General features: G+C 36.3%; 1 protein-coding gene across 5 annotated transcripts in view; it reads right to left on the reverse strand.

The window, feature by feature from the left end:
* Positions 1-13,439, reverse strand: part of PIK3R4 (phosphoinositide-3-kinase regulatory subunit 4) — a 76,690-nt gene that overhangs the window by 12,986 nt on the left and 50,265 nt on the right. For all 5 annotated transcript variants that reach the window (XM_081801790.1, XM_081801785.1, XM_081801804.1 and 2 more), the window contains exon 14: positions 698-862. In XM_081801790.1, coding sequence (XP_081657916.1) covers positions 698-862 — 165 coding nt within the window. The remainder of the gene's footprint in view (positions 1-697; positions 863-13,439) is intronic.

Below are 13,439 nucleotides of genomic sequence, written 5' to 3' on the forward strand. Positions count from 1 at the left end.
CACACTGCAACTGAAATCATCTGTTAACTGGTCTGCTTCATCCCTTAGACTGTAGTGTCTTAGAGAGCTTAACATATCTTATTTGTATTTGGAATCCTCGGTGTGTAGCACATACTGGTCAATTGAAAACTTGTTCTGCTTTATCTTTAAATGTCTTACCCTGTGTTTAAAATCTGTGGGTAACCACAATTTGTAAGAAGTGAAGGAAATTCTTAAATAAAACCAGCCAGTATTTTGTTTTACAATGATAAGCAAATCATTTGACTAAAAGCAGCACTCCATGTTCCCATCAACTTCAGACGTTTTAATGCCAAGTGACAAAATGCTGACATTTTGAGTTTTCTTTAATGAAGAACATTCACATTCTCAAAATCAGCAAGCCAGAGTTGTGCTTTTCACAGCTGAGACAGAAGATGCAACTGATAATTAGGTTATTCAAACAGATTCCAGACTGGGATGAGCCGCAAGTTCAAAGTCGCCCTTCTGACCTTTTGGAGGAAAGATACGCAGACATAGCTTTCTGAAACTAACTGCGTGTGACAAATTTGAGCTGAAAACACAGTTTTATTTATTTTATGTGCTAAAAAAGGAAGTACGATCTAATAGGCCCTCAGTTGATCCAAACTACACTGGCAAGGTAGGATTAAATTACCCTAGTGTGCTAAATGCAGTTTAAAAAACAACAAAAAATAGATACCTGCTTTGCAGAGGCTGAATCTTAGGAGACTTGGGCAGCTTAGAAGCTTCAATCGCAAGAAGCTGGACGGCACCGTTATCAGACGCAATGGCTAAGTAGTGGGACCCCTGGCAGAATGTAAGTGTCTTGACACGTCCTCCAATTCGGCTGTATGTAAGAGTAGATCTGCACGAAAGAAAACAGAATGCATTTCTGCAATGACCACAAAAGCATTACTATTGTTATCATTAAATAAATATCCACATGGCTATTAACCAACAAAATTACTACTCTGAGGTCTGTTTCACCTCCTTGTTCTAACAAACCTTAGAATCCTGCTCAAAAGCACTGGCACAAAATCAACTTTTCTTATATTTTCAAATGGCCATCCCCACACACTTCTATCACAGAAAGACTGTCCATCCTCCTTTCCAACTGGAGCTCCCCATTCTGTTCCCCTCATCCAGTTCTCCTTCCACTCTTGCAATACCTTAAGCCCTATTCTTGCACCCTTCAGTAATTCTGTAATTCCTAGGATGCAGCCTGACCACAGCAGGAAAAGCACTGGCTTTGGAGTGAAAGACCCGAGTTCCAGTACTGACCACCCATATGACCTTGGTCAAGCCACTTACCCTGCTGTGTATCAGTTTACTCGTCTACAAAACAGGACTGCCCTAACTTCTCTACTTGGAACACAGTGAAGCTCAAATAATATGTAAATAATAAAATACTCATAAATGCAAAATATTTATTATAATATTCAGTCTCTCCCACACACATGCTGACCTCTCAAGCTGTCTACTTCCCTTTCTCAAATTCACTGCCAAACTTCTTGAATACATGAATTACACATGGTGCCTCCTATGATCACCAATTCCCTCTTTCAATACCTTCAGTACCTCCTTCATAAGGTGCATATTCATCATTCTACGGGGCCATACTTCTGAAAGATCACAAGCCCCTAATCACCAAATTTATTCATCTCCATCTTTTCTGTTTGTTTCATTTTATTATACAGGCTAATACATACTATAGAATATTATTAAAACTATAGAAAAGAATATGGAAAAGTAAAAACATTTATAATTCTATTACCCAGAAACACTATTTACATTTTGTTATAGAACAAAGGATTTTCTAGCATATTATAATATATTTATATTTGCTTTTTAAATAAATATGGAATGATATGTTGTATTTTCTTTTTATTAATCATTACTCTCTAGTTCACTTTTTCTTAATCACAGCTTTGTTGGGACACAATACCATAACGTATAATATTTTAAAGTGTATAATTCCATGATTTTTAGTATGTTAACAGAATTCTGCACAGATCACCAGTATCTAATTCTACATTTTCATCATTCCTAAGAAACCCAAAAAAGAAACCTACCTCACATCCATTAGCATTCACTCCTCATTTTCCTCTCCTGACAGCCCCTGGAAACAAATTTTCTTAAGTTTTCTATGAATTTGCCTATTCTGGAGATTTCATATGAATGCAGTCATATATGTTGCCTTTTGTATCTGGCTTCTTTCACCTAACATAGTGCTTTCAAGGTTCATCCATTCCTTTTTATAGCCAAGTATTATTCCATTCGAGGAAATACCACATTTTCTTTATCCATTCATCAGCTGATGAACATTTGTTTCTGCCTTTTAGCTATTATGAATAATGCTGCTGTAAATATTTGTGTATAAGTCTTTGGACACACTTCTCAAACATAGTGCCTACAGGGACCCAACCAGTATGGTAGATGAGTAAAGAGAACCAGGCACAAGGCACTGGGAGAGAAAGGAATACCAGTATTGCAGAGTCTCTTGCATTTGTTCGCTCTCTCTCTCTCCCTCTCTTTTAATACTGAGATATAATTTACCTATCATGAAATGCACTCTTTTAAAGAGATAGTGTAGTCACTAAGTTTTGTAACCATTACCTTTATGTAATTCAAGAACCTTTACATCACCCCAAAAAGAAACCCGATATACATCAGCAGTCACTCCCCAATCCTCTGTTCCCCCCAGCTCCTGACAACTATAGATGGTCCTTGACTTACATTTTTCAACTTTATGATGGTATGAAAGCAACAGGCATTCAGTTGAAACGTACTTCAAACTCTGAATTTGATCTTCTCCTTGCTAGGACACGCCATACAATCTACTCATAATGCTCACCAGCGGCAGTGAGCCACAACTCCCAGGCAGCCATGTGATCACAAGGGTAAAAAACCAACATATGTACAACCATTATGAACCATTCTGTTTTTCTTTCAGTATTCAACAAATTACCTAAGATATTCAATGCTTTATTATAAAATAGGCCTTGTGTTAAATGATTTTGCCCAACTGTAGGCTAATGTAGGCTAAGCACATTGAAGGTGTGCTAGGCTAAGCTATGATGTTTGGTAGGTTGGGTGTATTGAATGCATTTTTGACTTCCGGTATTTTCAACATATGATGGTTTTATCACAACATAACCCCATCATAAATCAAGGAAGATCTGTATGCCAGCTGGCCTTTGAATCAGGCTTCTTTCACTTAGCATGTTTTCAAGGTTTATCCATGTTGTAGCATGTGCATTTCATTCTTTTTTGTGGCTAAATATTCCATTGTATACAGGATACACATTTTTTCTCCATTCAACAGCTTACAGACATTGTGGCTTCCACTTTGGGGCTATTATGAATAATGCTGCTGTGAATACGTGTGTATAGATTTTTGTGTGAACAAATGTTTTCAACTGTCTTCGGTTTATACCTACGAGTGGAATTGAGGGGTCATTATTAGGTAACTCTTGTGTTTAGCATTTGAGAAACTGCCAAACTTTTCCACAGTTACTGCACCATTTTACATTCCTACCAGCAACATATAAAGGTACCATTTTCTCCACATCCTCTCCAGCACTTGTTATTGTCTTTTTGATTACAGCCATTCTAGTGGGTGTGAAATGGTATTTCACTATGGTTTTAATTTGCATTTCCCTTGTGACTAATCATGTGGAGCAGCTTTCTGTATATTTATTGGTCCTATTTGGAGGAACATCTATTTGAATCCACTATTTTTTAATTGTCCTTTTATTCTTGAATTGAAAAAGTATGTGTGTGTGTGTGTGTGTATTATAAGTATTTCTCTGGTTCTGGGGGTTGTCCTTGCACTTTTTTGACAATGTCCTTTGAAGCACAAATGTTTGTAATTTTGATGAAGTCTCACTTGTCTATTTTTTCTTTTGTCACATATGCTCTTGAGATTATGTTTTAGAAACTCTTGCCAAAAAGCAAATCTGGAAGTGTGAGTTCTCCATCTTGGTTCTTTCAAGAGTATTTTGGCTATTTAAGTCATTCGCATTTCTTTATGAATTTTAGAATCAGGATGTCAATTTCTGCAGAAATGCTGATTATTTCACAGGGATTGCATTGAATGTGTACATCAATTTGGGGAGGGCTGCTATCTTAACAATGTTAAGTATTCCATTAAATGAACACAGGATGAACATAGGATGTCTTTCCATTTATTTAGATCTTCTATAATTTTTTTCAATGATGTTTTGTGGTCTTTAATATACTATAGTTTTCAGTACTTTTTTGATAAATTTATTCCTAAGTATTTTATTCTTTTTGATGCTATTGTAAATAGAATTGTTTTCTTAACTTCACCTTTAGATCATTCATTGTTAGCACAGAAATGCAATCGGTTTTATTGTATATACAAATACAGCATCATCTTGTATTCTGCAACTTTGCTGAACTCATTTGTTAGTTTTAAAAGGTCTTTCTTTTCATTGCTTAAGATACTCTATAAACAAAATTATGTTGTCTGCTAATTTAGTTTTACTTCTTCCCTTCTAATCTGTAGGCCTTTTATTTCTTTTCCTTATCTAACTGCCCTAAAACCTCTAGGAAGTGACAAAAGTGGACATCCTTAACTGGTTCCTCATCTTAGGGGGAAAGCTTTCATTCTTTCAACATGTCAGCTATGGGTTTTTTTTGTAGATGTCCTTTATCAGTTCTATTACTAGTTTGTTGAATTGTTTTTAATCATAAAAGGGTGTGAGATTTTGCAAATGCTTTCTGTTGAGATGATCACTTGGTCTTTAGCTTTTGTTCTATTAATAGGATATATTCCTTGATTGATTTTCAAAAGCTGAACAAGGTTTGCAGTCTTGGCATAAACTGAACTTGGTCATGGCATGTAATCATTTTAATATCCTGGATTCAGTTTACTAATATGTAGTTTAGGATTTTTATGCTTATATTAATTATGGGTATTGGTCTATTGTTTTCTTGTGATGTATCTGTCTGGTTACGGCATCAGGGTAATATTGGCCTTATAGAATGAGTTAGGAAATGTTCCCTCATCTGTTTTTTGGGAAGAGTTTTTGAAAGATGGGTGTTATTTCATTAACTGTTTAGCAGAATTCACCATGAGGCCTGGGCTTTTCTTTGTGGGAATTTTTTTTTTTTAATAACTAACTAAATCTTTTTGTTACAGGTCTATTCAGATTTTCTATTTCTTCCTGAGTCATTTTTAAAGATTTTTACTTGTTTGAGAGAGAGCAGAGAGAGAGAGAACAAGCAGGGGGGAGGGGCAGAGGGAGAAGGAGAAGCAGGCTCCCCGCTGAGCAGGGAGACCCATGCGGGGCTCGATCCCAGGACCCTGGGATCATGACCTGAGCCTACGGCAGATGCTTAACCAACTGAGCCACCCAGGTGCCCCTCTTCTTGAGTCATTTTTTGACAGCTTATGTCTCCTTGGAATTTGTCCATTTCATCTAGGTTATTTGTTGACATACAATTGTTCATAGTATTTTTGTCATAATTCCTTTTATTACTTGTCATGTCAGTAGTAATACTCCTCTCTCATTCCTAATTTTAGTAATTTTAGTCCTCTCTTTTTTATATTGGTTACTGAAGAAAAAGTTTGACAATTTTGATCTTTCCAAAGAATAAACTTTTGCTTTTGTTGATTTTTCTTTATTTCCCCTTTAGTCTTTATTATGTCCTTCCTTCTACTTGCTTTGGGTTTACTTTGCTCTTCTTTTACTTAGTTTCCTAAGGTGAGGGCTAAGTTAATTGATTTAAGATCTTTCTTTTTAAATATAGATGTTTACAGCTATAAATTACTCTCTAAACACTCCTTTAGCTGCATTCCATAAGTTTTGGCATGTTGTGTTTTCATTTTCATGAACCACTGGTTATTTAGCCATGTGGTGTTTAATCTCCACGTATTTGTCCATTTCTCAAACCTTTCTGTTATTGATATCTAGTTTCATTCCACTGTGGTTAGAGAACATACATGTTGATGTTTCAAGCTTTTCAATTTACTGGGGCTTGCTCTATGGCCTCATATATGGTTTAATCTGGAAAGTGTTCCATGTTCACTTGAAAAGAATTTGTATTCTGCTACTGTTGGGTAGGGTGTTCTATTAAAATCTTTAGATCTGGTTAGTTTGTAGTATTGATCAAATCTTCTACTTCCTTTGTTGACCTTATACCTACTTGTTCTATCCATACTGAAAGCAGAGTATTAAAGTCTCAACTACTGTTGAATTATCTTACTTCTGCCTTCAATTCTGTCAGTTTTTGCTTCATTTGGGGGATGTGTTATCAGGTGCATGTGTTTGCAACTGTTATGTTTTCCTGATGCACTGACTCTTCTATCATTATAAAATGTCCTTATTTATCTGTAGTAGCAATTTTTGTCTTAAAGTTTATTTTGTCCATTATTAATATAACTGCTCCAGCTCTCTTTTAGGTACTGTTTACATGGTGTATCCTTTTACTTTCAACCAATTTGTGTCTTTGAATCTAAAGTGCATCTCTTGGACATGGGACATAGCAACATTTTTCTAGCTATGTCTCCTGAGGCAAGGGACACAAAAGCAAAAATAAACTACGGGGAGTACTTCAAATAAAAATAATCTGCATAGCAAAGGAAACAATCAACAAAACTAAAAGACAATCTACTGAATGGGAGAAGACATTTGCGGGCGCCTGGGTGGCTCAGTCGTTAAGCGTCTGCCTTCAGCTCAGGTCATGATCCCAGGGTCCTGGGATCATGCCCCACATCGGGCTCCCTGCTCCGTGGGAGGCCTGCTTCTCCCTCTCCCTCTGCCCCTGCTTGTGTTCCCTCTCTCGCTGTTTCTGTCAAATAAATAAATAAAATCTTTAAAAAAAAATTTAAAAAAAGAAGATACTTGTAAATGACATATCTGATAAAAGGTTAGTATCCAGAATATATAAAGAACTTATACAACACCAAAAACACAAATAATCCAGTTAAAAAATGGGCAGAAGACATACAGATGGCCAACAAACACATGAAAAGATGTTCAACATAACTCATCATCAGGGAAATGCAAATCAAAACCACTATGAGATATCACCTCATACCTGTCAGAATGCCTAAAATCAAAAACACAAGAAACAAGTGTTGGTGAAGAAGTGGAGAAAAAGGAACCCTCATACACTGTTGGTGGGAATACAAACTGGTGCAGCCACTGTGAAAACCTGTATGGAAGTTCCTCAAAAAAACTAAAACCCTATGCTCCAGAAATTGCACTACTGGGTATTTACCCAAAGAATATGAAAACACTAATTCAAAAAGATATATACACCCCTATGTTTATTGCAGCATTATTTACAATAGCCAAAATATAGAAGTAGCCCAAGTGTCCACTGACAGATGAATGGATAAAGATGTGGTATATATACACAATGGACTATTACTCATTTCAAAGAATGAAATCTTGCCATTTGCAACAATATAGATGGATCTAAAGAGTACAATGCTAACTGAAATAAGCCAGTCAGAGAAAGATAAATCCCATACGATTTCATTCATATGTGTAATTTAAAGAAACAAAAGAAATGAACAAAGAAAAAAAGGAGACAAACCAAAAAACAGACTCTTAACTACAGAGAACTGATGGTTACCAGAGGGAGGTGGGTGGGGGTGATGGATGAAATAGGTGAAGGGGATTAAAAGTACATTTGTCACAATGAGCACTGAGTAATGTATAGAATTATTGAATCACTGTACTGTACACCTGAAACTAAGATAACACTGTATGTTTACTGGAATTAAAAATTTTTTAACTGAATAAATAAAAATAAAGTGTGTCTCTTATAGACAGCACATAGTCATATCATGTTTTTTCATACTTTCTGCCAACTCTGCCTTTTGATTACATTTATATGATTACCAATAAGGTAGGACTTATGTTTGACATTTTGCTATTTGTTTTCTCTGCCTTGCACAGGTCTTGTTGTTATCGTTGTTGTATTCCTCCATTACTGCCTTCTTTATGTTAAAAATGTATTTTCTAGTATACCATTTTAATTCCCTTGTTGTTTCTTATACTACATGTTTTTGAAAGGTTTTTTCCAGTGGTTCCCTGGGAAATACATTTGATATCTAAAGATGATCAAATTAATACGAATTTCATTAATACACAAAAACTTTCTCCAATCTCTCTGTTCCTTCCCTCCCTCTTCTGTACTATTATTGTCACACAAATTCTATATTTATATACTACAAGCCCATAAACACAGTTTTATAATTATTTCTTTATGTGGTCATCTTTTAAATAAGACAATGGGTAAAAAGAGTTATAAAAATAATTTTTACTGTCTTCTATATTTACTTATATATTTACCTTATCAATGTTCTTTATTTCTTCATGTGGATTCAAGTTACTGTTATACGTCCTCTTCTTTTAGCACAAAAAACACCTTTAAGTATTTCATTTAGGGAAAATCTCCTAGCAATAAATTCCATGTTTTTTAATGACCTTGGAATGTCTTAATTTCTCCTTTGTTTTTGAAGGACAATTTTGCTGGATATAGCATTATCAGTTGACCGTCTTTTTCTTTCAACATTTTGAATATGTCATCTCACTGACTTCCAGTCTCCATCATTTCTGATGAAATGTCAGCTGTGAATCTTATTAAGGATCCTTGTATGAGGTAAGTCCCTTTTCTCTCACTGCTTTCAAGATTCTGTCTTTCAACAGTTTGCTTATCTTGTGTCTAGTATGGCTCTCTTTGATTTTCATCCTACTTGGAGTTCACTGAGTTTCTTAAATGTGCAGATTAATGTTTTCCACCAAATCTGGGGAGTTCTTAGCCACTGTTTCTTGAAATATTCTTTCTCCTCCTTTTTCTCTCTCTCCTCGCCTTCCGGGACTCCTACTATGTGTAGTTGGCACATTTAATGGTGTTCTACAGGCCTATGAAGCTCTGTCCATTTTTCTTTATTCTTTTTTAGTTTTTGTACCTCTGGTTGGATGTCAACAGATCTATCCTCAGCTCATTTTTTTCTCTTGCCAGCTGACATCTGTTCAGCCTCTCTTGTGAATTTTTCATTTATTTCACTTATTTCATTATTTCAGTTATTTTATTTTTCAACTTCAGAATTTCTATTGATCACTTCTATCTCCTTATTGATATGTATATTGGGTGAGACATTTTCTTAATTTACTTTAAATTCTTTAGACATGGTTTAATTCTTTGAAAGTATTTTTAATAGCTAATTTAAAGTCTTTGTCTAGTAAGTCCAATATCTGGGATTACTGAGGAACAGTTTCCACTCACTGACTGCTTTTTTTCCTGTATATAGACCATACTGTCACATTTCTTTTCCTGACCTGCAGTTTGTTTGTTCAAAACTAGATATTCTATGTCAGTTTTGGAAATAATATTCCAAGGTTGTTGCTGTTTATTTAGTGACTCTCCCTGGATTAATTCTCTAAGTCCATAGTCTTTCTCATGCATAGCCACTAAAGTCTTTGTTCAATTAACTTAGTGGTTGGCTAATGACTAGACAGACATTTCCTTACATGCCTTGAAATGATAAGTGTTCTAGCCTTTGTTGAGGTTCTCTGTGTTTGTGGCATACCTTCAACAAAGCAGTTTACAATTCTGCCTTATCTTTCATTTCCTGCTTGCACAGAGTCTCAAGGTCAGCCAGAGGCAAGAACTCAGGGTCTTCTCAGTTCTTTCTTGGGCATGCACACAACCCTATACATGCATGTGGCCTTATAGATACCTATGAATATGTCTGAACTTTCCAAAGGCCCCTACAGACATATCATTCCCTAGTTCTTCCTTGTAAGTTTTTTGTTAGCCTTCTTTAGCTACAACTGGTAATGCCACCTTAGGCTGCTGCAATGTTAAACAAACAGCATTGATAATTTCAACAAATGCCCTGTGGCCAGAGTTTTTCTCAAAGAACAGGATGAATCAGATCAAATAAAGATAGACCCCAAGGAGAAGGGAGCTTTCAGCAAACTGGCAGAAAGGTCAAATAGTGACAATTCTCTAGAAATGGGGCTTTTAGCCATTATGACCCCTCCAGTCACTACTAAGCTGCTGGTTTTCATGGTTACCACAGTTGTGGGACTGATTTTCAAAGTTACTGCACAGCGTGATAAAAGGTTGGGGGACTATCAGTTTTTAAAGCTACTGCACTGCTTGGTAAAAGGGGATAAAATTAGAGACACATGGCTCACTGTTCTAAGAGTCAGTTGATTTTCTTGAATAACACTCTTCAGACTAATGCAGGACTTAGTTAATTTCTAGAGTTCTGAAAAAAATTTTTTTTTAAGATTTTTTTATTTATTCATTCGAGACACAGAGATACAGACAGAGAAAGAGAGAGCATGAGCAGGGGGAGAGGCAGAGGGAGGGGGAGAAGCAGGCTCCCTGCCGAGCAGGGAACCTGATGCGGGGCTCGATCCCAGGACCCTGGGATCATGACCTGAGCTGAAGGCAGACGCTTAACCCTCTGAGCCACCCAGGCACCCCTGAAAAAGTTGATTTTAACAGTACCTACCAGTGTTCTAATATTATTAAAGAGGAGATTTTTAGAAATCCTTAGTCATTCCAAAAATAGAAACCCTATATGAGTTCTTAAACCTCCCTCTTAAACCTAATTTCTCACACAATGTATCAATATATTCTATATCAAAAAACTTATTCCCACAACATCAATTTTGTATTTGCACCAGGACTTATTATCCAATTTTACCTCTACTGCTGAACCTCTGGTTTGTTTCTAATTTTTTACTATTATAAAGGAAGCCAATCTGAACAGCCCTTAAAAACTAAATCTCTGAGTTCATTCTTAGTCATTTCCTTAGGATATGGACATCCTAAATGCTTGTAATATGTATTGTCAAAAAGCCCTCCAAGGATGATGGATGTATCAATTGCATTCCACCAAAGGGCCCTGTGTGAGAATGCCCAATGGCCTTACTAGGTTTTCATGCTAGTTGGCTTTTTTATTGCATTTGAGAGCTGCCTCTAAGTTCCCTTCTTAAAACTCTTTCTTCTATTGCAGTTTAATGTAACTCAAATGGCTTCTTCTTTCTCCTTTCCTGACCACAATCTTCCCGTCCCCAAAATTCAACTGGTAAAGATTAAGGCCTCAGGCATCCTCAGGCCTTTTATAGGCCTTTATGCTCCCTTTTCTTCAGAGTAGCCACACCACTCAAAAACTTCAACCTCCAACACTATCAGCAACTCTAAAATATGTAACACTGTAACTTTCTTGCACACCTCTCATATTGTGTCAACTCTTCATTGAGACAAAACTCCACTGAGATGTTTTATCATCACATTCAAGAAGTACCAAATTCATCAACCTCCTCTAAAACTGAGAAGTTAAATGAGCCAAAAATAGGGTAACACAAGAAGCATATATGGAAAATATAATTTACAATACTATAAAGGATTACGTTTTTAAAAACTTTATGTAAAAGTTTAGAAAAATAGCAATTTTTCACAGATTAGTCCCCAAGGGACAAACCAGAAGTTTAACTCAAGAAAGAAGAAAATGGCAGGGCCAAGAGCTGGGTGGCCTAAATCACAATCATATTCAATGAGAAAGTCAGGACTGGGAACTGGGTGGTCAGCCAACGTAACGCATAGAGGAAAAACCTCAGTAGTCAGAATATACTAGTAACATTTCCTAAGAAAATACTTTTTCTAAGTTTTGTTGCTCTTTCCCAGCCACCAGCTGTTCCCCACTTGGATCTGGCGATAATAATGACCTGCTTCTCTCCTAATCCAGTTCACGAAGGCGTATGATGAGGGTAACACATTCTGTTCCCTTCCCCTCTTCCCCACTGTGGAATGAAGCACCCCCAAGCCAAGGCCTACAGCACTCCACAAACAAGACAGCAGGGGTTTCAGAAAAGCGAGAGAGCAGCTGCATCCGCAGGAAATCCAATCTTCTAATTATCATACAAACTTCCCAAAGACTATACAGTCAGCTAAACTGCCACATTTTCTGGGATACCACTGTCTGAAATGTGACACTGGGATACCATTCTCTAAAATATGACAATGGAATACAGAAGGCATGGCTCAGTAATAAAAATCATTTGGGAATTAACAAATGAGACTTTTTAAAGTTAATCAATGATTCCAGTTGTTTCTTGAGAGGTTTACACATGTCAACTGAACTTCCCCTCCTAATAAAAGGGACAATGAATTCAACTGATGATGATAGTAACAAAGAGCCATTTGAAAAATAATTACAAGAAGAAGTGTTTAAAATACTAATGAAAATGCTAACAGTGGTGGGGAAAAAAAATCAAAAGAATGGTTGTAGGCAGGGAGAAGGCAGGGTTTTCTGTGAAGGGATATTAGGGGACATTCTTCTGGTGTGATGGCTACATTCTGTATCTTGAGAGTGGTTTAAGTTGCCAAGTTTATGTTACGTACAGAATGGTTCACTTAAAATCTGTGTATTTCATAGCATATGAATTTCATGCCAAACAAAATTATAAACACGTACTGATCTCTAGTTAATGATAAATAAGCTGAAGTGTTTAGGGGAAGTGTACTAACGTCTGCAACTTATTGTGGAATATATTTTAAGAAGATGAACTGATAGGAGGATGGATAATTACATGACACAGCAAATACAGTAAAATTACAGAATCTGTGTGGCAAGTATATGAATGTTCACTGTGAAAGTCTTTCAACTTTACTTATAGGTTTGGAATTTCATGATAAAGTGTTGACAAAAAATTACTAAATGGAGCCAGGATTTTGTTACTCGTTTTGATTTATGTTCCGACCAATGCAAGCCAAGAAAGAATGAACATGAAAATAATTAAGCATAGAGTAAAAATATAGAGCTCTTTTAAAAAATGAACAGCACAAAACTACCACATTGTTAAGAGTAAACTTTCAACTTATTTTAGTTATCAAAGATATTTTGTTTGATGATTTTATGGTTAGCTGTAGTCACTGAACTGATAACAAGAAAAGCACCAGAGATTATCCACATCTTTTTTACACATGAAATTCAATTTTGATTTCGAGTGGCTTTCTATTCAGACCCAGACCAAACTTAGGCACAGAACAAATACAAATATGGTAGGACTAATGAGGATGGGGGAATGGGGAACTGGCAGACAGAAAGACTGCATATCAAGAAGGGACATAACTATAAAAGTGTACAAATCTAAACCACACTCACCAAAATCACATCATGCACAAAGAGTCTTAGAGATTTCAAGTCATAACTAGTCTCCATCTTGACCATAACAGTGGGGCAATGGTATAGTAAGGGTTTTCCTTACATAGCTAGTCATTCCATCATTTGTTACTTTTATCTTGCTCATGCTCCATCTAACCCATTTAGCAAATCTTGTTGGCTCTACCATCAAAATATATCCAGAGTCTGACCATTTCCCACTACCTCCACGTCTGCTTGAATTACCCTAAGAGCCTCTGACAGCTTCAGTATCCTC

The sequence above is a fragment of the Leptonychotes weddellii genome, chromosome 1, assembly GCF_054177405.1.
Source record: "Leptonychotes weddellii isolate Sample4059 chromosome 1, ASM5417740v2, whole genome shotgun sequence".
NCBI lineage: Eukaryota > Metazoa > Chordata > Mammalia > Carnivora > Phocidae > Leptonychotes > Leptonychotes weddellii.